The sequence below is a fragment of the Manacus candei genome, unplaced genomic scaffold (genome assembly GCF_025592945.1).
Source record: "Manacus candei isolate 608988 ecotype Guabito, Panama unplaced genomic scaffold, ASM2559294v1 h1tg000024l, whole genome shotgun sequence".
Taxonomy (NCBI): Eukaryota; Metazoa; Chordata; class Aves; order Passeriformes; family Pipridae; genus Manacus; species Manacus candei.
The window spans coordinates 6074093-6096073 of NW_026138072.1; the positions used below are offsets into that span (position 1 = coordinate 6074093).

The following is a 21981-nucleotide window of genomic DNA, read 5'->3' on the forward strand; positions in this document are numbered from 1 at the left end:
TTGCTCAGTAATCAATAGTGCAAATGGTAGCAATACAGACAAATACTCTCTTTGTGGCTGCCTTCACATGGCTTAGCCTCTCAAATTCAGTTGCTTATAACGTTCAAGTGGAATTAGTATAATTAATAATAATAAAAGACAACTCACATGAATACCTTCGAAGTTTACATAACCAAATATACCAAAGGAAAAGGTTCAGATGTTCCAACAGCAATATTAGCTCAGCTGCCTTGTACTTTGTATGTTCTTCATGATGCCCTTTAATGGGAGCAATATATCAGATAACCACAGTTTTGCCTTCAGCCAGAAAAAGCTGGAATGCAAATGCTTAGCTGTATAGCGGTGTAAGACGTATGTATCTTGGTAAAAGTGTGTGCTTTCATATTAATTGGAAAATCCTTGGACCTGAATAGCTGTACGTGGCTTTCACTGTGTGCCCGATTATTGCTCACTGCTTTGGCAGCAGCATCCCCTCCATGTTCAGTCTGTGAGGCTGAGACACCTAAGCAGTGTAGATGAGAATATGATGATCAGATGCAGCTTGAACCCGTGTATTTGGATCTTCCTGTTTGGGTAGGAAAATAGATTGTAAGATGCGTTAGGTTTGGTAGATGAGATTACTATGCTGCATGTAATCATCACAAAATCATTCAGGTCAGAAGGGATCTTTGGGGATTATCTGGTTTGTGTAGGGTACCTGAACCTGAGAAAGTGTAAAAAAAATTAGCTATGTTGCACAAGACCAAAGATTCTTTTAACCTGTCTATTGTTAGAGACAGTATGTTGATATAGGTCCAAGGGCAAGAGTGTAAGGGAGTGGAGTTTTAGTGTGGTTTTCTCTGCATACTCCCCTATTCTCCAGCAGTTCACTTTATTCACAGTTCTCAACTCAGAGATGAAGTCTCTGTGTTTTGTACTGAATATGTTTTCTTCAGTGTATCTGTCCTGTCAGTTTTGAATGCACAGTCAAGATTGTCTCCTGGCAAGAAAGTTATCACGTTTGAGGAGATACCTCTTCCTGTTTACTTAGAACCTGCCTCTTCCTAATTCCACATGCAACTTGTATGTACAGCTTCTTTGGTGGAGGATTATAGACTGACAGGAAACTGTTCTCTTATCAGCCATCATCCATACTTTAATCATGGCTGGATCTCTGGCCAAGTAACCACAGTCCTCCGGAGTTCAAGAAGCTGGACAATGCTCTCAGGCACATGATGTGATTCTTGGAGTTGTCCCATGGAGGGTCAGGAGTTTGACCCGATGATCCTTATGGGTCCTTTCCAACTCAGAATGTTCTATGATTCTACAAATATCGTTCTCTTTCAATGACACTTCAGGATTCTGACTTTGCCAGATGGGGGCAAGTGTGTTCTTGAGCCAGTATTGATCCCAAGAAAGCTAGAAGAAATATCTTTGAGGCATTTCATGGTGGCCTGCAGTTAAATGTCTGTGCATTTGCCCTGCTTGGGCCAATTAGCAGTGCAGTGGAACTAGTTACCTGCTCTAAATCCAAGGTCCTGTACTTGAACAGGTTGCCCGAAGAAGCTGTTGATGCCCCATTAGGAAGTGTTGAAGGCCAGGCTGGATGGGGCTTTGAGCAGTCTGGTCAAGTGAAACATGTTCCTGAAGTGGCCAGGGAATTGGACTACATGATCTTTAAAGGTCTTTTCCAAACCAAACCATTTTATGATTCTGTACTACGAAGTCCTGGCAAGAAGGACAGGGTCTTTCTGTCTCTGAACTTAATTATTACCATGAAAGCTATTCTGTTACTCATATTGTTACTGACTCAGAGTATGGAGCTAGGGACTAGCTGAACTGGGGAGTTGCCTTAGTGACTGGAGTGTGGATGAGAGAGACTACATGGTAGGACCCGTTATCTGTACAGCTTGAGGCTGGTATCTTAACTTGCTTCCTCCTGGGAAGAGCCACCCTGCAAGATATTTTGGGCTGACAGCTCCTTTAAAGGCATCTCTGAATTCTTATCCCTGAACACTGGTCATTCTGCTGCAAGTGGGGCCTACTGGTGGAATTGGTTTTAAGTGGAAGAGAAAAAAATCCAACCAGGATAGCCATCTGTTTCTGCTCTGCTGTCTAGATTTGCAAATAGGACATGTAGTTCATGACAGTATAACCTGTTTAGTCCACCTTAACATTCAGCAGTCTGCAAAACTTAACTGCAGAATAGATCTGATTTTGATTGAGGTGCTAGCCAACAAAAAGCATCTGAAATCTTGAGAATTTTTTGCGGATCTCAGTCAATAATGCCTAAACCAGTCTTTGTTTAAAAAAAAGAACTAACAAGTAAAACAAGAACAGGTGTGTGCCAGGTTCCACTATGGAATTCTGAAATTTCCATGATATTATGTCCTTCCACTGTCCTCCAGATAAAAATAAGGCAAGGTTGGGACTAGAACAGAGGCAGGTTCTTGAATAGGTGATTCCTGACTCTTTAAACTTGTTCAGTGTTTTGATGAGAAAATCTGGAGTGAAGAAAACATAGTATCTGGAGAGTTGGACAGTTCCCAGTAGAATGTTTGGAAACAGCTAGACATGCTTTGAAGTACAAAACAATGAGGTAAACATTAAGAGAAGCATTTTTCATATAAGCTTTCAGTACTCACAAAAATAACATGTGAATAAACCTCCCTGAAGCTATTGGGCATAATATCAAAATATCCTGCCTACCTAGAGTGTGAAAGAGCATATATTTATAAAGTTTGTTTTTAAATACAGACTTAGAGAAGTAAACAAATATCTGCTTGAGAGAGGTACAAACTCAGAAGTAATTAACAAATAGAAGGAATTACAAGCTACTGTGCTAAACATGCTCTCTGCTTCTCCTCTGTCACTGGATCAAAATCACTATTTCATTTAACAGATAAGAATCTCTCGTGAAGATCTTGGATTGACTCTGGTTCTTCTCTTATGGCTCATTACAGATGTAACTGTTGGTCTGTCTTAGAGGTCTTTTTGTTACTTAGTATTGAGAAATGGTTTTGGTGTGCGTTCATAGAATCACAGAATATTCTGAGTTGGAAGGGACCCACAAGGATCATTGAGTCCATTTCCTGGTCCTGCACAAGACCATCCCCAAGAGTCACACCATGTGCCTGAGAGCATTGTCCAAACACTTCTTGAACTCAGTCAGGCTAGATGCTGTGACCACTTCCCTGGGGAGCCTGTTCCAGTATCCAAACACCCTTTGGGTGAAGAACCTTTTTCTAATATCCAACCTAAACCTCCCCTGACACAACTTCAGGCCATTCCCTCGGATTCTGTCACTGGTCACCACAGAGAAGAAGAGATCAGTGTCTGTCTCTCCACTTGCCCTCAGGAGGAAGTTGTAGACTGCAATGAGGTCTCCCCTCAGTCTCCTCCAGGCTGAACAGACCAAGTGACTGCAGCCACTGCTCACACAGCTTCCCCTCCAGACCCTTCACCATCCTTGTGACCCTCTTCTGGATAGTGTGTTCAGTTATGTGAGTCCATACAAACTCTGCACCCACCAGGAGCAAATGCAGCCGTGAAACTTGTGTGCAGTGTGATGAGCTGCCTTTCAGAAGAAAAGCCAAATGACTGTTGTAGTTACTAAAAGCACTGTTTTTCAGTGCAGGTGCTCTTGGTGGGTGGTCAGAGCTTTCCACTGAACTTGCTCAGAAATCTGGGTAACTCCACTTCAAAAAATGTCTACTAATCAGTTGTGGTGATGTGGAATGCACTTATGCAGGGTGTCTCCCCATTGTATGTACATATACTTCCTGCCCCAGCCTTGTCCTCGTCCCCCAGATGAATTATCACAGATATCCAGTCTTGAAATACTGAAATAGGGTTGCTGGTCTAGGGGGAACGAGTAACACTGGTGGCATTAATTGCCCTAGAGGACCTTGACACTGAAATAATGGTAGAGAAATCACAATCTTGTTTTTCTCTCTGTGGAGAGGTTTCTGCTTTATCTGTTTCTCTGGTATACATGGAGTTCAGTTCCAGAAAAGCCTTGAGTTCACGCAAATTACACTATAAAAAATTGAGATAAATACTGCATTTGCTGTGGTGATTCCTGCAGGGTTTAAGTAATGGTAATGTCTGTCCTCCTTGGCTCTTCATGGGGTTTCCGTCTTATATCTCAGAAATTACCACAGCAAATGAAGGAGAGTTATGTTTTGCACTCTTTTTCATTGCTGTTTCCCTACAGGTGATTATAGTAGGCAGCTAATGGGTCAGATGATGCAGATGAACCAAATACTGGCTGATGTGAAAGACCTTCTCAGACAACAGGTACTGTATAAAGGCTTCAGTGTGAAATATCCCAAGCGTGCCCCTTTGATAGAGTCAGTGCAGAATTCATGTGAGCAGTAAACTCCTGTGTAGAGTCCATTGCCTTGAAGGCTTGACACAATGGAGAAGAAATAACCATATAAGTCCTGGTACTCTGTGCTATGGAGAATCATTGAATGTGGGAGTGTAGGGGACTTGCTTTTTCAGATCCAGAAAATTTTGTGTCTTAAGGAACTAGAGCAGCCGTCCTAGCCCACTGTTAGATAGCAGTAGGTCCATTGCACAGAACTGAAATTGCATTTGTTTCAGTTTCTTGTGGGTATCAGAACTGGAATTGCTGGTGGCATCCTTTGGTTAAATATGTAATTCTTAAGGGTCCTGTTGACGAAGGCTGAACTGAAGTACGTCCATTATCACTATCCTTAATTTTATGGAGTATGAAGAGCATCTCATTTAAGATAGATTACCTATGTTGCATGGTTTGAGTGGCATCTTGGGGAATAATGGTTTTTCTTGCAGCCAGGTGCATACTGGAACTGCCTGTACCCAAATAATGTTTTTTTTCCTATATTCTCAAGGTCAAAGAAACAACATTTCTGAGAAATACCATAGCTGAGTGCCAAGCATGTGGTAAGTATTCCTGTTAAGGCCTCTAATTCAGATGAGATGCACAGTTGTTTTAAAACTGGTATTGATTGGGTTAGCTTTATGTAGTTTCTAAGAAGTATTTTTTTAAAAATACTGTGTCCAAAGTTCTAGATGTATTGAACACAAATTTAAAATAGATTTTCATTAGAGGAAAAAGCTTCCATAGCCCAGACACTCACTTATTGGGGGATAAAACACCACTAAACCAAAAAGTGTTACTCAGGCTGTACTGTCAATTCTTGCTCTGCCGCAAAGCTATGCCACATGTTCCTGTGGAAGGAGCCATTGTCTGCCAGGTATCTCATGCACAATCTTAGTAGAAGGACAGGGGAGGAATCATGTTCTGCTCTAGCTGGTATTGTCAGTCTGAGGAAGATCCTATGCAGTCCACCTGAAGTTCATCTGATTCTGAGGAGGCAGTCCCTGGTTAACACCAGTAAGACCCAAAAAGGTGGTCATGATTTTTTCTCTACGTGAAAGAAATAATTACTTTTCCAAATGCCATTGCATGACCCTCCTACATAACTGACAATCAGGACATGCATACAGTCATAAAAACCAATATACTCTCTTCCTGGGTGGGACGAAAGGTCTTAAATGCATTAGACCTTTTACTTGATTTCTTCTAGTCTGTAAACCTCATCAAAACTCAAGTTGAGCTCTAGGCAGGATAACCCATATGTGTGAGTGTCAAAGAAAAAGTCTAAATCCTGCATACATCCCTACCAGGGTTCGGCATCTGCCAGAGTCTCAGAAAACCTTGGGCTGGTCTCTGTGCACCTAAACTAATGTACATGCATATTCCTGCGGTGTTTGTGGGCTGCCAGCTGCTGCTTCCTTATTCTTCTTATTTGTAGACTTTCAGAGATGCTGCTGTTTCAGAGATGCTGTTGTGAAACCACAACCTTGTTTTTCTTATGAAGTGGTTGTGTTGCTGATTTAACCAGAGAAATGCCTTATACTTCTATCCTCATACTTGAGTCCCTTGGGCCATCTGAGATCACAGGCTTTCAGAGTTTTTTCCCCTGGCCAGCAGCAGATCTGTGCTGGGACTAACCTAGCAGGAGGACTCCCATGTGTAGCCAGGAGAAGCACGTGGACCTAAAAAATAGCATCAATTTCCCCTGGTTGTGGACACAGCAAGCTCCTGGGCCATTCCCAGTGTAAAGTCTCTTCGGCCACAGCACAGTGCAGAGACACAAAGTGTCTTGGAGATTTCTTCAGAATGCTTGCCAGCTGAAAGCCACAGTGGATGTTTCTTTCAGTCACTGAAACAGTTGTTCTTTCTGCATTAAAGGTTTGGGAACTGTGAGTTTTCCAACTCAGCTTCCTAGGCGCCCTAAACCCAAATGTGAAGTTAATTCCTGCTTCAGGGGAGTGAGGTGCGTGGAGACAGCAGAAGGATTTCAGTGTGGGCCCTGCCCTGAAGGACTCACAGGAAATGGAATTACGTGCTCAGATATTGATGAGGTAAAATAAAGACTTTCAGTGAATTAAAACCCAAACAAACAAATTTTTCATATATATCAATGCATTGCTAGTACTTGCTGTCTTCAGCATTTGCTGACTGCTTGCACAGTGAATATTAATTCATTCTGATTTGATTCTATATCTCTATTTTGCTGTTGCTGCAACTTTATGGAGGTTATATGTATAAAAACTTGAAATACTCTGGTTAGTTGAGAAGCCACTTAAAAGAATTTAATGTTTGGAAAAAAAGCCAAATTAAAACCAGACAAAATGAACTTTTGACATAGTTGTTTCTATTCCACAAGAAGTTGCAGTAGCTTGTGTTATAGGCTGCAGAAGCACTTGTCAAATTGAGCTTTGCTTCTTTAAATTGTCATGCTCCTGACACATTCGTACTCATGCCTTGAAGACCAAAATGTTCTCTTCAACCCAAACTGGACCCATCTTTTCAGCCTTACATTAAAAGTCTATGAAAGAAAATAAACATTTATTGTCATTGTTCCTTTTCCTTCTTTGTTTGTGTTGAAATCCAATAATGCTGACTTAAATCTATTTTTTTTCTTGTGCTATATATTAGAAGTTCAGAGCTTGCTTGTATTGAGGACTGAGTTAATAAATTTACAGTCTCTTAAATGATTAAAAAAACCCTGTGTTAACTGGAATGTAGCACAGAAATAACAAAACCACTTACAGGTTCACTGCAGTTTTTATGTGATGATTTTTGACATTACTCTTTAGTAATTTTCGTGGAAAAGCACCTGGATTTAGTAGACCAGGGAACCAGCACAATGAGGTCATAAACTGTGCCTGCGGATAACACAGTACTAGCAGTGTACCAGAATAATGATGTAAAACAGCAAAAGCAATTCCGAGATGTGCTTTGGTGCTGCTTTGATTTGCTCCTTCCTGTAGGCCATCACCAAGGAGGATGTCCTGTTTCTGTCTGTGAAAAACACTGGGGGGAGAAAGTGGGTTGAGTGTGGCCATTTCCTGAGCTGGAGGCAATGTGTCTTGTTTTGCCTCACATGGCATGAACTGTGTCTGCTGCAACAGAAGGTGTAGAAAAATGGAGGTGCAGCTCTGAAATGTGAAGGCAAGTGGTGAAACCAAGACAACTGTGGTATGAGTTTCATGCCACAGCCAGCTATGGTGAGAGACTGAAGCCAGCCTGGCTGGAGCCCATCAGTATGGGATAGGCTTCACCTCCTGAGCTATTTGCGGACTGAGGCAGAGCATGGCAATAGTCTCCTCTGCTCTTTTCAGTGTTGGAGCAACTCTACCCGTTACAGCAGTGATGGGAAAACAGACTGAGACTGGTTTATAGTGACTTGATATTAACATGGTTTTCTGTGAGCAATCAGGCTTTGCCACAGGAGGTTGATGTGCCTTCATCTTCCTGCCACCACTCCACATGACAGATTGGATCTCAGATTAGAAATAGCAAGGAAATTTTGCCAAAATGGTGTTATAGAGATACGGACTTGCTTACATGAGGTCTTTATGTGCTACTAAAATTACCACCTAGTCTGGAGTGGTTTTGTTCAACAGTAAATACCTACTTTAGCAGCTAGATTTTTACTTACAGTTACACAGGGAGAAATAAAGAAGCAATGAATGGCAACAATTTTGAATTGTCTAATTAGAGGGGATGTGTCATGTTACTTGTTTTCCTGAGTTAACTAAGACTCTGAAGGAAAGTAAATTTTTTTAAAAGCTTTTTAGTAATCTCTTCTGGGAGAGCATTTTTCCACTGAATGAACTATTTGTGCACTTCCTCGTACCAGGTATTTAAAAATAAGTTCATGTATGAATTCTGATAAAGACAAATCTAGAAGATTCCTCACTAAGAGCTGCCATCATTTTTTTCTGAGGCTGTTAGCATCTCTGTAGTACACTCCCTAATTCATTATCAGTTTAAAGACATTACTTTGCTGTGCTGGTTTCTGGTATCTCCGGAGCAGCAGCTCTGCTCTGTGTGCTGTGTACTTTGGGTGCCCTCTGCTGCCTGCAATAAAAAATTCGCAGCAAAATAAGGAGCACAAAATGTCTGTCCTAGGTTTTACATTTCCCTTACATTACTTACGGATCTACTTCTAGAAAACATTTCTGTCAAACACCCTTGGATATTAAACATATCTTTTCCTGCTTGTGTGTGTGTTTGGTTACAAGTTGTATGTCTCTTGTAGGTGAATATTGTCTGGTTCGTTCTTCCTCCATCTTGCAGATGTTCTTCTGTTAGCAATGGAAGGGGGGAAAAAAGCATATTTTTAAACCTCTTCTATATTTTTTTCTCATGTTTCTCATTTATTGTTGTCTTTGAGCCTGTCTAATGCAGCATGATGGCATGTTGATGTTTGCAGTACTCTTATAAATGTTACCTAGCAGCTAGTGTTGATGTTGGAAAGGCAGCCATGCGAGATGTGCTTTCCAAACTGGCACCCACCAGTTCAGTGAAATCAGTCACAGCTGTTCTGTAAGACTGCATAAGGCAATGAAGTGAATGGTGCCTTCAGGCCAAGGGTGATTTGTGGACATATGATATTTTGGAACAAGTGCCTCCATTCTCCATGGGCCTCCATTTTAGAAGCATGTGGGTGCTACTGACACATCCCTGCTTATCTGGTTCATGTTTGGTTTCCTTCTGGCTATGGGATTTGCACAAATATAAATGAAGGAAAATGCTGCTGCAACTTCTGTGTACCAAAAAAAAGCACAGGACTGTTTGGAGGGTTGGAGTTATGAGGCTTTCCTTATATTGTGGTCTGGAGACTTCTGGGGGGCTTTCAGCCTCCAAGGGGTCTGAACCTGTCCAGACAAAGGAAAGATTGAGGATGAGAGCTTAGGACATCAACTACAGGCCGTAGTAGAAGATTGCAAATGTTACTTAAATTACAGAGATAGCCAAAGACTTGCTGAGGTCAGAAATACCTGCAGAGATGATTTTCTCTGTAAGCTGTCTCTGAACAGATGACATACAGACATTGCTTGTAGCACTGTCTTTGGTGAGAGGGCTGTGGATTTAGTCAGAGTCTGGATGTTACTGAAGCACAAACATGTGCTCGGTTCATTTTTCTCATTGCAGTGCCGTTACAACCCTTGCTTCCCTGGAGTGCGATGTGTGAACACTGCTCCAGGTTTCCAATGTGAGACCTGTCCTCCAGGATATACAGGACAAACCATGCAAGGGATAGGAATCAGCTATGCCAAGAGCAATAAGCAGGTGAGTGGCAGCATCCCTGTGACAACTGCCATTGCAAGGTGCTGGTTTTATATCAGCAGTGCATCTGTATTTTACTGTAAATTTTTTTGCATGTTCCTGTAGCACCCTACAATAGGAACACTGTTTTTATCTAAACTCTTGTGGGTGAACCACAGCACATCCTAAAGTTGAAATTTTCTGTATCACAGTGTCTCTTCAGATTTGGACTGTTGTCCTAAGGGTGTGTCTGTGCCATTCTGAGAGCGGTTTCAGGACAGGCTATGTCTCTTTTCTAGTCTTAAATTTTAGTGTCTTTTCTTCAGACTTCAATCTCAGATTGACATTGTTTTTATTATTTGTTAATTTGGTTTATTGCTAGGTCTGCTTAGACATTGATGAATGTCAGAATGATGGACTTGGAGTCTGCGTTCCGAATTCTCATTGCATAAACACTTTGGTAAGCATCTTTTTCATTCAGCTTTAAAAAATTGATTGTTTTAAAACTTTATGAGGCTAGGATTGGATTTATACGTCTGATTGGAGAGCTGAATAATATAATTTGTTTCTTGGCTTCATACAAATCAAAGAATCCCTTCATCTTTTCCTGGCTAACAGTAAAAAATCAATACTTGATTTGTCATTAACACATCCATCTGAATTGTATTTTATCACTTTCCCTGAAGAATGGCAGGAGCTCTTCTCTCCATACTACCCAGTTTTTTGTGTTTGTGAGTATGTCATTGCAAGGAATAGCCTCTGAAAGATTAAAACTTTTCTTACTCTCATCTCTTCCCACCTGGGAACTGCTGCAGCAAGCTGTTCTCCTGAGTGCTCTCTTTATAGGAGTAATGTCTTCAATTCATCAGGTTATGTATATAGTACCAGATATCCCTCTAAATAAATGGAAAAGAGGAGAGCCGCAATTGGTACAATATTTTTAATATCCATAGATATTAAATCCAGGAGAGCAAGCATAGCAGAAGTAGGAATGGTTTGAAAGACGTTAGGATCCAATAAAAGGGGCATACAACCACATTAATGCTATGAAGCAAGAATAATGTAATCATAGTATCATTTAGGTTAGAAAATACCCTAAAGATCATTGAGTCCAACTGTTAACCCAGCACTGCCAAGCCCACCACAAAACCATTTCCCCAAGTGCCATATCCACTCTTTTTTTTAATACTTCCAAGGATAGTGATTCTACCACTTCTCTGGGCAGCCTGTTCCAATGCGTGACAATCCTTTTTGTGAAGAAATTCTTCCTAATACTCAATCTCCTGTAGTGCAACTTGAGCCCATTTCTTCTTGTCGTATCACCTATTACTTGGGAGAAAAAACTGACCACCACCTTGTTACAACCTCCTTTAAGGTCGTTGTAGAGAGTGATAAGGCCTCCCCTGAGCCCCCTTTTCTCCAAGGCTAAATGCCTCCAGCTCCCTCAGCCACTCCTTGTAAGACTTTGCTCCAGCCCTTTCACCAGCTCCATTGCCCTTCCCTAGACACACTCCAGCGCCTCAATGTCCTTCTTGTGGTGAAGGGCCCACAGCCGAACACAGAATTTGAGGTGTGATCTCACCAGTGCTGAGTACAGAGGGACAATCACTGCTCTGGTCTTGCTGGCCGCACTGTTTCTGATACAAGACAGGATTTCACTGGCCTTCTTGGCCACCTGGGCACACTGCTGGCTCTTGTTCAGCCACTGTCAGCCAGCACCCCCAGGTCCTTTTCCCCTGGACAGCTTTGCAGCCACTCCTCCCCAGCCTGTAGCACTGCCTGGGGTTGTTATGACCCAAGTGTGGGACCTACCAGTGGGCCTTATTGAACCTCAGACCATTGGCCTCAGCTCATGGATCCAGCCTGTCCAGATGCCTCTGCAGAGCCTTCCTAACCTCCAACAAATCAAGACTCCTGTCCAGTTTGGTGTCACCTGCAAACTGACTGAGGGTGCACTTGATCCCCTCATCCTGATCACTGATAAAGATATTAAACAGGACTGGCCCCAGTGTTGAGCCCTGGGGGACTACCAGCTGAATGTAATTCCATTCAGCACCACTCTCTGGGCTTAACCATCCAGAGAGCTTTTTACCAACTGAAGACCTCATCTGTCCAAGCCATCAGCTGTAGGTTTCTCCTGCAGAATGCTGTGGGAGACAGTGTCAAAGGCTTTACTGAAATCTAGGCAGACAACATCTGCAGCCTTTCCCTCATCCGCTACATGGGCCACCCTGTCACAGGAGAAGATCAGGTTGGTCAAGCATGACCTGCCTTTCACAAACCCATGCTGGCTGGGCCTGATCCTCAGGTTGTCCTGTATATGCTACAGTCTTTCTTCATAGCAAGAGAAGGGTTGGAAGTATCCTTCAGGTGTAAAGGTGGTCCTTTCTGCAGCAAGGTATTACTTAGGCTCCCATTTGTGTTCAGTGTTAGCTTTCCTTGTGAACAACCTAGATTTCTTAGGACTGCTTTCACTGTTCAGTATGTTTGTCTCTTTTTTTAGTATCTAGAACATCTACTGACACATGTTGTATCTTGCTGCATGACTAGACATGACTAGTCATCTTCAGGAAGCCATCAGGCCCTGTCTGCAAAGGGTAGGCACCAAGTGTCCTGCCATCTGTCAAAACAGAGCAATGTGGGGTTTCTAATCCTGTCTCCCTTCAGAAACAGTTTGGTCTGGAAGGGCTGCCTTAAAGGCTATTTTAATGCATACCTGGGCTTTATAAAGGACAAAATATACTGAGCAAATTCATCAGGCTTCAGAAAATACTATCCCAGTGTCCATTAGGATAAAGTGGACGGGTTGGTGTGTTTTATATAGGCCATACCATTTGCATGGTTCAAGGACTATTTTACTCTTCAGTCGTCAGTATATTTTTGTCTTCATCCTGAAAGTATGCAGGCAGCACAGAGTTAAAATTTGTAATGAAGTTAGGATTAGAGGACAAAAATAATGCCTGTCTGAGTAGTAAATAGATTTCTCTATGAGGATGGAACAGGACAGTCCTGACAGTTCCTCCAACAGACTTTGTATGTGAAGAATGAAGTTGTATGAATGACCTCAGTTTCTCAAAGGGGTAGATGCACATGTTTGTCAGAGCTCTGCCCATTTCTGTTCCTTGACATGTCAAAAAATAGTTATTCTCTATAAGGTAAAAAGATTGTTTTCTTTAATTAACTTTTATTTCATAAGTTACAAGTCTACAAATATATCAGACAGAGACAAAAGGCATATTAGATGCCTAAAGAAGACCTCAACTTATTGCATCTATCTGTTTATATCTCATATGATTATTGTCCCAGAACATAATGAGATTCCTTGGCTTAGCAACTTAATGCTCATTTACACGAGAGAGGGCACAAATATAAAGTATATATGTATGTGTCTAGGTAAACCACTGCAAAAAGTTATGTGGATGTTCTTATTTCAGTGTAAGTGAGGATGACTGTGTCTTCAACTACAGAATTCTTTTCTGAAGAAAACAATTTAGCTCAAATTGATTTAAAAACATGTAAGTTTAAAAAATGAAATAAAATAGGCCAAACACATGATGAACTTTCTTATCTCTCTTCGATTAAAAGTTGTGCCCAGTTGAGTTCAAATAAACTGATGGGTGTGGTTTACACTGAAATAATATCATCCAGTATGATTAATCAGATGCTACTTAGAGTTTTACGCAAAGTTTCAGCCACCTGGAAGTGGCTCAGAGTGATGCTGGCAGGGACAAGGCATCATGAAGAAGCTTTTGCTGCTACATGACTTTTCTCTGGCTTAACAAAAGGCTGATCTAAATAAGAATTGAGTGTGTGTTCCAGCATGCACTGTGGGAGCGAAACATCAGTTTCACATGGAAAATAAAGTTTGTTCACAGTGCAAGGGGCCTCAAGCAATGAAAAACTACTCTTGCACAGTGTAAGCAGTATGATGTGAATCTCACTCGTGTGCATGTTTTAAAAAGAAAAAAATTCCTGTTAAAAGGCTGGCTGCTAATTTTTTGTTCTTACAGGGGTCTTACCACTGTGGCCAATGCAAACCAGGATATACAGGAGACCAAATCAGGGGATGCCAGGCTGAACGGAGTTGCAGAAATCGAGCCCTCAATCCATGCAGCATCCATGCCCGTTGTATTGAGGAGAGGAGAGGAGAGGTGACGTGTATTGTGAGTTCATAAATTCATGTATTTGTCCAGTGAAAAATAGCCTTTTCTTGGCTGGAACTGAGAAAGTCTTTGTGGTCATTTTAAACAGTTGGATATTTTACTAGGTTGTGGCTCACTGGCCCAGACCAGGTATCTTGCCATTGGTTTGTTCTTGCCACCTGTCTGTAAAGCAGACATACTTGTGTATTGTATTTGTAATTAGGCCTTTGGGAATGGCTTTTGTAGACTTTCTGTAGCCTCCTCAGAAGAAACTGTCAAGTGTCACTCTACAGAAGACATCACAAGGACAAATTCCTCTCCTGGTGCTCAGCTACGTAGCTGTGAGTAGGGATCCTGTCTGCATAGTCAACATGCCTGTATTTGCCAGGTGATAGAGATATTTTTGCAAGTGAGATCACAGATTCTAGGCACAGGTAGGCTGTACTGTGCTTAATCAGCTGTGGGAGCAGAGGGGCACCAAGTGGCATATGAACTGCTATTGTACGAGTCTGACTGAAATATATTACTTAGTTTTTCCAGCTAGCAAGGGGAAGCAAGAGACTAATCCCATGTCCTAACTTTGGATGCTGTGCATACTTTTGCTGGCACTTGCTTCGGTCTCATTTTTAAGTACATCTATTTCAAAAAAGAAGAATCCAGGATATTTTAAGTCCATGCTGTAATGGAAAGATTCCTAGATACTTGTATTAGAGGCAAGTCCTTGATTTAAGGGGAGGCCAGAGTTTGACATGCAGTTTTATACATATATCTTTCACAGAGATTAGGAATTGGTTTGAAACAGTACCAATTGAATTGGCTAGGAGAAACTTGTGTGCAAATGCACTTCCTTTGCTGATGCCAACTTAGTAAAAGTCAATACAGTTTTCTCTTAAAACTTCCTCTAGTTCTTGAGATACTGAGCAAAACACAGTCATCCCATTGATATAGGAGAATTTGATCTAAGCAAGTAAGGAGATAAAATCAGAACATAAATCTGTAGTTGAACAAAGGAGGTTTAGAACTAGTTAATTCTAACTACAGCTTACACAGCTATAAAATGCAGGATATGTCGAGATGTACTGATAGAATGCAATATGTTCTGATCATAAAACTTAAACAGAACAGATTGGCTCAAGAGACTGGAAAATTACACGTACATGTTATAACTGTGCATGAGCACCAAAAAGAGTTCATTTAAAGGACAGTAACTGAGGGTCGTAGAAGACCCCCAAGACCACCCAAAGCTAGAATGACACATACTTTGTATAGGTGAAATTTATGATAATGATTTATCAGAAATATCATGAATATGTAAGCTATTTTGGGGAATTAAAATGAATATTAATGTATATATGAAATAAAAAGGGAAGGATTTTTCTTTGATGGTATGCATGATAGGCAGAATGATCCCCCATGCATCCAGCACTGTCAATAAAGAATGCCTGCTCTCTGAATAAGCACATTGGAGTCAGAAGGTTTTCTTTATTTTCTGAGATTTCAGTATCACCATCTAACCGTGGGCCCCTTGCTGAGATGCTAGGTGCATACTCTGTCTATTTTCTTTTACTCCATTTGCAGGTAAGGAACCAAAGTTAGTTCCTGGCCAGTGGCTCGAAGCAATCCATATTTTCAACTGAAATCATTAGGTGTTGCAGGCACATATTCCACTTGACATCAAGTTTTAGCTCTTTCTAGCTATGTCTAGATACAGAGAACTTGAAACAAAGATTCTCTTTCCACACTGAGAGATGCATTGTACCTCACTGCATTGTACCTCATTGTACTTCAGTGCCTGGCCATGATTTCTGTATGCTACTGTTTTCAAGATGGGTGTGGAGTTTCCCTCTTGAATATTTCTACAGTGACTCATTAACCTTTTGATAGTACTACCATGGTGTTTTATTGATAGTGTGGCATTGGCTGGGCTGGTGATGGTTATATTTGTGGAAAAGATGTTGACATTGATGGCTACCCTAACGAAGAACTCTCATGCACTGCTGAAAACTGCAGAAAGGTAAGAAATTCTTTCTTAATCCTCTAATAATTCAGAGCATGAAGGGATGAAGAGGAAGACTGGAAGAAACATGACTAGATGTATTAATCTTTTTTTCAAGTTATTGAATTCTTCTGTAAAGATTCTGTTTCATTGGATGAATCAGTTATTTAAAACAATAATAGAAAAAAAGCCATTCAAATTATGAAAGCATGCAGTTTACCCATAGAACACCAGACTTGCCTCCTTTTTTGTCTAGGACAATTGCAGATTTGTCCCAAACTCTGGACAAGAAGATGCTGATGGCGATGGAATTGGAGATGCCTGTGATGATGACGCAGATGGAGATGGCATTCCCAACGAGCAGGTGTTGTGTATAGATCAGGATGCAGGGGTCTGTGCCAACAGAAGGACTTTCCATTACTGCAGTGGGCAGTGATTCTGAAATCTGACTCATTAGTTGCCAGAGCTTGTTCCATACCCATCACTTTCAGTGACTCCCTAAATCCTGTCTTTTGCTTTTATATAATGCTCATTCTTACAAAACGTGAAACACCCAGCCTTAAATCCACCAGTGTATCTGCCATTATTATCTTGCAGCATTTAATTCTGGAACTTTTTGTGTACAGAACTTGTGTTCTTCTGAAACACTCTCCCAAAGCGTGGCCTTCAGGAACATTACTTGCATAATGTCTTTCTTTTTCAAAAGCAGGTTGATCTGACATGTTTCATGAGGGATCCAAACCCTACATAAATTAATGGTATCTTACCAATAACTTGAAAAAGCTTTGAATCATGTCCTCAATGCAGAAGAGGTTTCCATGAGGGTACGCAACTGCAGAACAGATCATAGGATAAATTCAAATTGTAAAAGCTCTTTTGTATTCACCCTGTATTCTTAGCAGCCAGCGGTTGTTCTACATTAAGATCCTTCACTGACTGCTTACTGCACTTCTGAGGAAACAACAAGGACACTTTATCCAGATTAAAAATGTCCACGTGGAGCTAGGGCAGACTAAGAATCACAGAAGGTTTGTCTCAGGCTGTTTTGCCACAGAGGCCCACCCTCAATTCTGGTAGCTTAAGTCATCTGATTTTATTAATGTTTATAAGGAAAAATGAATGTTAAATCCTCCTTTATCTGTAAATCTATTTGCAGGTTCAGCAACTCCAGAATCGAGTAACTTCTATTTTGTTGCTGAGTTATGTTCTTCCTCTGTGTATGCAATAGGATGTTGATATGCTAGGTGGGGGTAGAAATTTTACACGACTTTGAAATAAAGTTTTCTCCATATGCCTCCTGATGGACTTTGAGAGCGAATAACAGCTTGTTTGACAAAACAAACAAACAAAAAACCCCCCATCAAAATCCAAACAAAGACTTGTCATTTTGCATCAAAAAGTTCTGCTTTCCCAAGTGTTTCAGCTTTAGTTTGAGTCTGTACCAGAAGGGGGCACTGGCCTTTCACGGAGAGTGTCTGCAAACCTTGTCGGGGACTCCAAACTGCAGCTTTTGAGAAGGACCATATTAGAAACAGAAAGCCAGGGCACCAAAACAGGTTCCTCACCATGGATACATCCAAAATGAGAATCAGAAGTCAAAGTTGTAAGTAAAGCCTTATGGTACTGGGTGTTTGTGCTTAGGATTTTCTCAGAGTGGTTCGAAGCAGAGCTTTGAGGGAGCAAGTGAAGTCTGATCTGGAGTTAATATTCACATAAAATTTCAAAGTCCTCACACTAATAATTTTTTTTTGAAAGTAGAAATAAATACAAGGATTATATAAATCCACTAAAATAAGAATTAAATATTCAGGGCCTGGCTCATGTCTGATTCTGTGTCTCTTTGCAGGATAACTGTGTCTTGGCTCCCAATGTTAATCAGAGAAACAGTGACCAAGATATCTTTGGAGATGCTTGTGACAACTGCCGCAATATCCTCAATAATGACCAGAGGGACACAGATGGTGATGGGAAAGGAGATGCTTGTGATGATGACATGGATGGAGATGGTTGGTGATTTTTCACTTTCAGCTTCTCTGATGTTATTCAAAGTTGCCCAGAGTGTGTATTAGAGTAGGAGATTTCCTGTCACCAGCTGTAGCACATAGTCTTTCTCCATGAAACCTGTGTTTGGAATCCTTTTAGTTTACTTAATATATATCTTTTAGCCTGCGTTGGAAGCACTGAACATAGTAACAGATAAACCAAGCCGTGTTTTATGTATAAGTTGAGGTTGTTGGTCATTCAGCATTTCCTTAAAGGTATAAATGTGTCCCAGAGCATCCAGCTGCCGCCAGTAACTGATGCCCAAGAGCTGCATACTGTATTATTTTCATTGGTGTAGGAGGCTTGAAAGAAGTGAAAAAAATCAAAACCCTTCAAATGTAATAATGAAGATGAAATGTCCTATCCTGTAAGCTGTGATACAGGAACAGGATAGAATGAATTGTATCTAATTAATGAAGTGGGTGTGGTTGGGTGGAAAGCTATTCTTTAGTGAGATGTTTCTAACTACTATTAAATGAATGGATGCACACATAAAAAAGTTTTGCAGTGCAGGCTTCTAATTTCATTGCAAGATTAAGTAGTTGCTGAAAAGGAATAGTGTCTTTACTGTTCTTAAAGTTTATATTGTCCAGTAACAGCTACGGGAATTGTCTTTAACTAACATCCAATCAATTTTTCCCTAGGTATTAAGAACCTTTTGGATAATTGTCAGAGGATCCCCAATGAAGACCAGGAGGACACAGATAATGATGGTGTTGGTGATGCTTGTGACAGCTGCCCTACAGTGAGCAACCCAAACCAGGTCAGCAGGCAGAAAGAAAAAAATATCCTTGTTTAGGGAGAGGTCCAAAAAGATGCAAAGAATGAGACAACCCATGCAGCCATGGTGTTTATATTTTAATAATAAAGTATATCTAGGTATTCAGGGAAGTTTTATGGAGCCGTAGACTCCTCTGATGTGAGAAAGGGGAGGCATCAGTTGTATTCTCATAGCTTGGGATGTTGTTAGGACCTCTGCCCTGCCTGTATTTTCTACTGTCATGTTCTGAAATGTGGGCTGTAGTCCAGTGCCAGACTCCACACAGGGTTGTGATTTCGTTACACTCAATATATCTTTAATTAGGACAAAATCCCTGTGTCCTTATTTATCAAGACTTCCAATGCTCCTAGGTGAGAACTCATTGGAACTTTTCATATGTTTGAAATTCTGATTCTAATGACAAATGTTGGAAACTATAGAGAAACATAGTAGATTTTTAAAACTGCTTAAGAAATCAACCTTTGTTAGAAATGAGGGATACTTATTTTCAGTAGTAGAGGAATCTGTCTAGAAGTGTGCCAGTCAAGTATAACACTGTTTATTCACTGTTTTTTTTTTCTTGAATAAAACTGACTTTTTGATTAATGGATGATGCAAGCAAGAAAATATGTTCTGTAAAACCGATGTTTTCTCATGCTTTTATTGTTATGGCATTGGATTTGGTTGTGTTTTGACTTAATACTGCTATTTTAGTAGATGGCAGCTGATACTGGAACTTGTTCTGTTTCCTTTTGCAGTCAGATGTTGACAATGACCTGGTTGGAGATTCCTGTGATACCAATCAGGACAGGTAAGTTGTCTTGTGGCTTGTAACAGCAGCAGGGAAGTGAAAGAGGCTAGTCTTGAGCTGAAGGATGCCACTGATTCCTGGAGAGCTGTAATTCTTCAGACTAGCCTGGATTTAATTCCAGAGAGATGTTATTTCAAAATCAGTGTTATGATTTATCAGCCTTGTTGGTTCATTTCCGGGTAGCAGTACAGTTGTGGAGCCCTTCACCCTTAGCCCCATTCACACAGGCCTTCTGTGAGTTCCACTATCAGTGGCTTTCACACGCCCTTGGCATTCAGAGGAGCACATCCTATGACAAATTGCATCGCTTGTATGGAAGCAGTTTCTGCATAACAAGCTCTAGGGGTGGTAAGCCCTCCCCCGTGCTCCTCACTTACAGCAAGAGACAAGGGAAATGATAAATTCTGTGCTGGCACAGATTTTCACCAGCCACAGACAGATGTTTCATCCCAGAGCCATTGGTGGATGCTGCTCTCTGCAACAGGAGTTGCCAGAAGCCCACTTTCACCACGAAAAACGACATGCAGGGGTGTGAGAGTGGTGCTTGTTTTTAAACAATTCTGATTTCAGGTGCTCATGTAGTCCCCCATAAAGTTTCATTCACGCCCAACCTGCATGTTCATGAGCACCAAGACATTTGTGCACAATGTGCACATGGGACAAGGGACACCAGGTGTTCAGCTCATGCTGTCTCCTGGGTGCCTTTTAATTGGTGACACTGTGCTTGTTGGCTGTGCCTTACTTGCCCTTTAGGAGTGGAGATTGTTTGAGATCTTGGGCTCTGGTAAGTTTCCCACACCATGTTAGGCCTCTTTTTCTTTTCCTTATCTGAGTATTTCTATAGCTCCTGGCTCAGTCTTTGTCTTCCTGCCACCTTATCATACAGTCCCTCTTTGTTCATGGCCTCTTTGCAGTTCAGCCACCTGAGCGACAACAGCTTGTATTGCCCCACTGGTCTGCTTCCAGGTCCAGGGGTGCCACTGGTATGTTTCCTGCTCATGTGTCTATGCTGTTGCCTGTGCAGAGGCAGGACCTGATGCTGGTATGCCATTTCTTTTTGTTTCTTCGCTTGCAGCGATGGCGATGGACACCAGGACAGCACAGACAATTGCCCTGCTGTTATTAACAGCTCCCAGCTGGACACAGATAAGGACGGGTTGGGTGATGAGTGTGATGAGGATGATGACAATGATGGTATTCCTGACCTCTTGCCCCCAGGCCCTGACAACTGCAGGCTGATTCCCAACCCAGGGCAGGAAGATGATAACGGTAAGACGGGCCTTCAGGAGCCATTTCAGTTCTTAGGCACTGCATTCATCTCCAGGCATTAGATATGTGTAGCAAGATCCAACACAGTCACTACATGTGCATACACTCATCCCAAGAGGAACACCAACACACAAGGACCCTTCAGTCAAAGCAGAGGTCCTCAGGTCCCCTTCTCAGGCACTGCAGCCAGCAGGGCTAACACTCCACTTGCTTCCTGGACACCCTGATCCAGTGGCTAGGCCAGGTGTGACTATTTGCCTGCACCATAAATCCGCTTTCACTTCTCTGATGCATTCAGGTGATGGAGTTGGAGATGTCTGTGAGTCTGATTTTGACCAGGATACAGTGATTGATCGGATCGATGTGTGCCCTGAGAATGCAGAGATCACCTTGACAGACTTCAGGGCCTATCAGACTGTGGTGTTGGACCCAGAGGGGGATGCGCAGATTGATCCCAACTGGGTGGTTCTGAACCAGGTAAAAATACACTTTGGTCTTTCTGACCTGTCTGAAAAAGATCATTTGAAAACCACAGTAAAACTGGCTCTGTAGTTGCTGGATCTCTGGCAAACATCAGAAGTGGAAGCTGTTGGTTGGTAGACTGTTTTCAGGAGTAATAATAAAATAAAAAATAAAATTCTTTCTTTTAGCATATGATAGCTTGAAGCTTGATGCTGCTAATAATCTAAAATAATAATAAATAGCTTGATGCTCTTAATAATCTAAAATTACATACCGGCCAGCTTATTCTGGGTGGATTTCATTACTGCCAGAAGGCAGACATTAGACTTTTGTGTCACTCTATTAAAATATTTCTGTAGCAAACAATCCTTTCCAGAATTTAAAAGTCTGACCTTCTAAATAGCAGAGTATGCCATAGAATTATAGAGTGGTTTGGGTTGGAAGGAGACCTTGGAAGATCATCTAGTTCCAACCCCCCTGCCATAGCCAGGGACACCTTCAACTAGACCAAGTTGCTCAGAGCCCCAGCCAACTTGATCTTAAACACTTCCAGGGATGGGGCATCCACAGCTTCTCTGGGCAACCTGTTCCATCACCCTCACAGTACAAAAAAATTTCCTAACATCTAATCTGAACCTCTCTCAGTTTGAAGCCATTGCCCCTTGTCCTTACATGCTCTTTTAAAAAGTCCTTCTTCATCTGTCTTGTAGGCTCCCTTCAGGTACTAGAAGGCTGCTATTAGGTCACCCCTAAGCCTTCACTTTTCCAGACTGAACAAACCCAGTTTTCTCAGCCCTTCCTCATAGGAGAGGTGCTCTATCCCTCTAATCAACTTGGTGGCCCTCCTCTGGACTTGCTCCAACAGGTTGATGTCCTTCCTGTGCTGCAGACCCCAGCTGATGCAGT

At 41.6% G+C, this 21981-nt stretch overlaps 1 protein-coding gene across 1 annotated transcript in view; it reads left to right on the forward strand.

Annotated features, from left to right (window-relative positions):
* THBS4 (thrombospondin 4) overlaps positions 1–21981 on the forward strand; it is a 39696-nt gene that overhangs the window by 11991 nt on the left and 5724 nt on the right. The window contains exons 5-17 of the mRNA XM_051788076.1: positions 4196–4278; positions 4857–4908; positions 6224–6396; positions 9479–9616; positions 9975–10052; positions 13603–13755; positions 15644–15748; positions 15987–16094; positions 17577–17736; positions 18418–18536; positions 19292–19344; positions 20420–20613; positions 20912–21090. Of these exons, the coding sequence (XP_051644036.1) occupies positions 4196–4278; positions 4857–4908; positions 6224–6396; positions 9479–9616; positions 9975–10052; positions 13603–13755; positions 15644–15748; positions 15987–16094; positions 17577–17736; positions 18418–18536; positions 19292–19344; positions 20420–20613; positions 20912–21090 (1595 nt within the window). The remainder of the gene's footprint in view (positions 1–4195; positions 4279–4856; positions 4909–6223; positions 6397–9478; positions 9617–9974; positions 10053–13602; positions 13756–15643; positions 15749–15986; positions 16095–17576; positions 17737–18417; positions 18537–19291; positions 19345–20419; positions 20614–20911; positions 21091–21981) is intronic.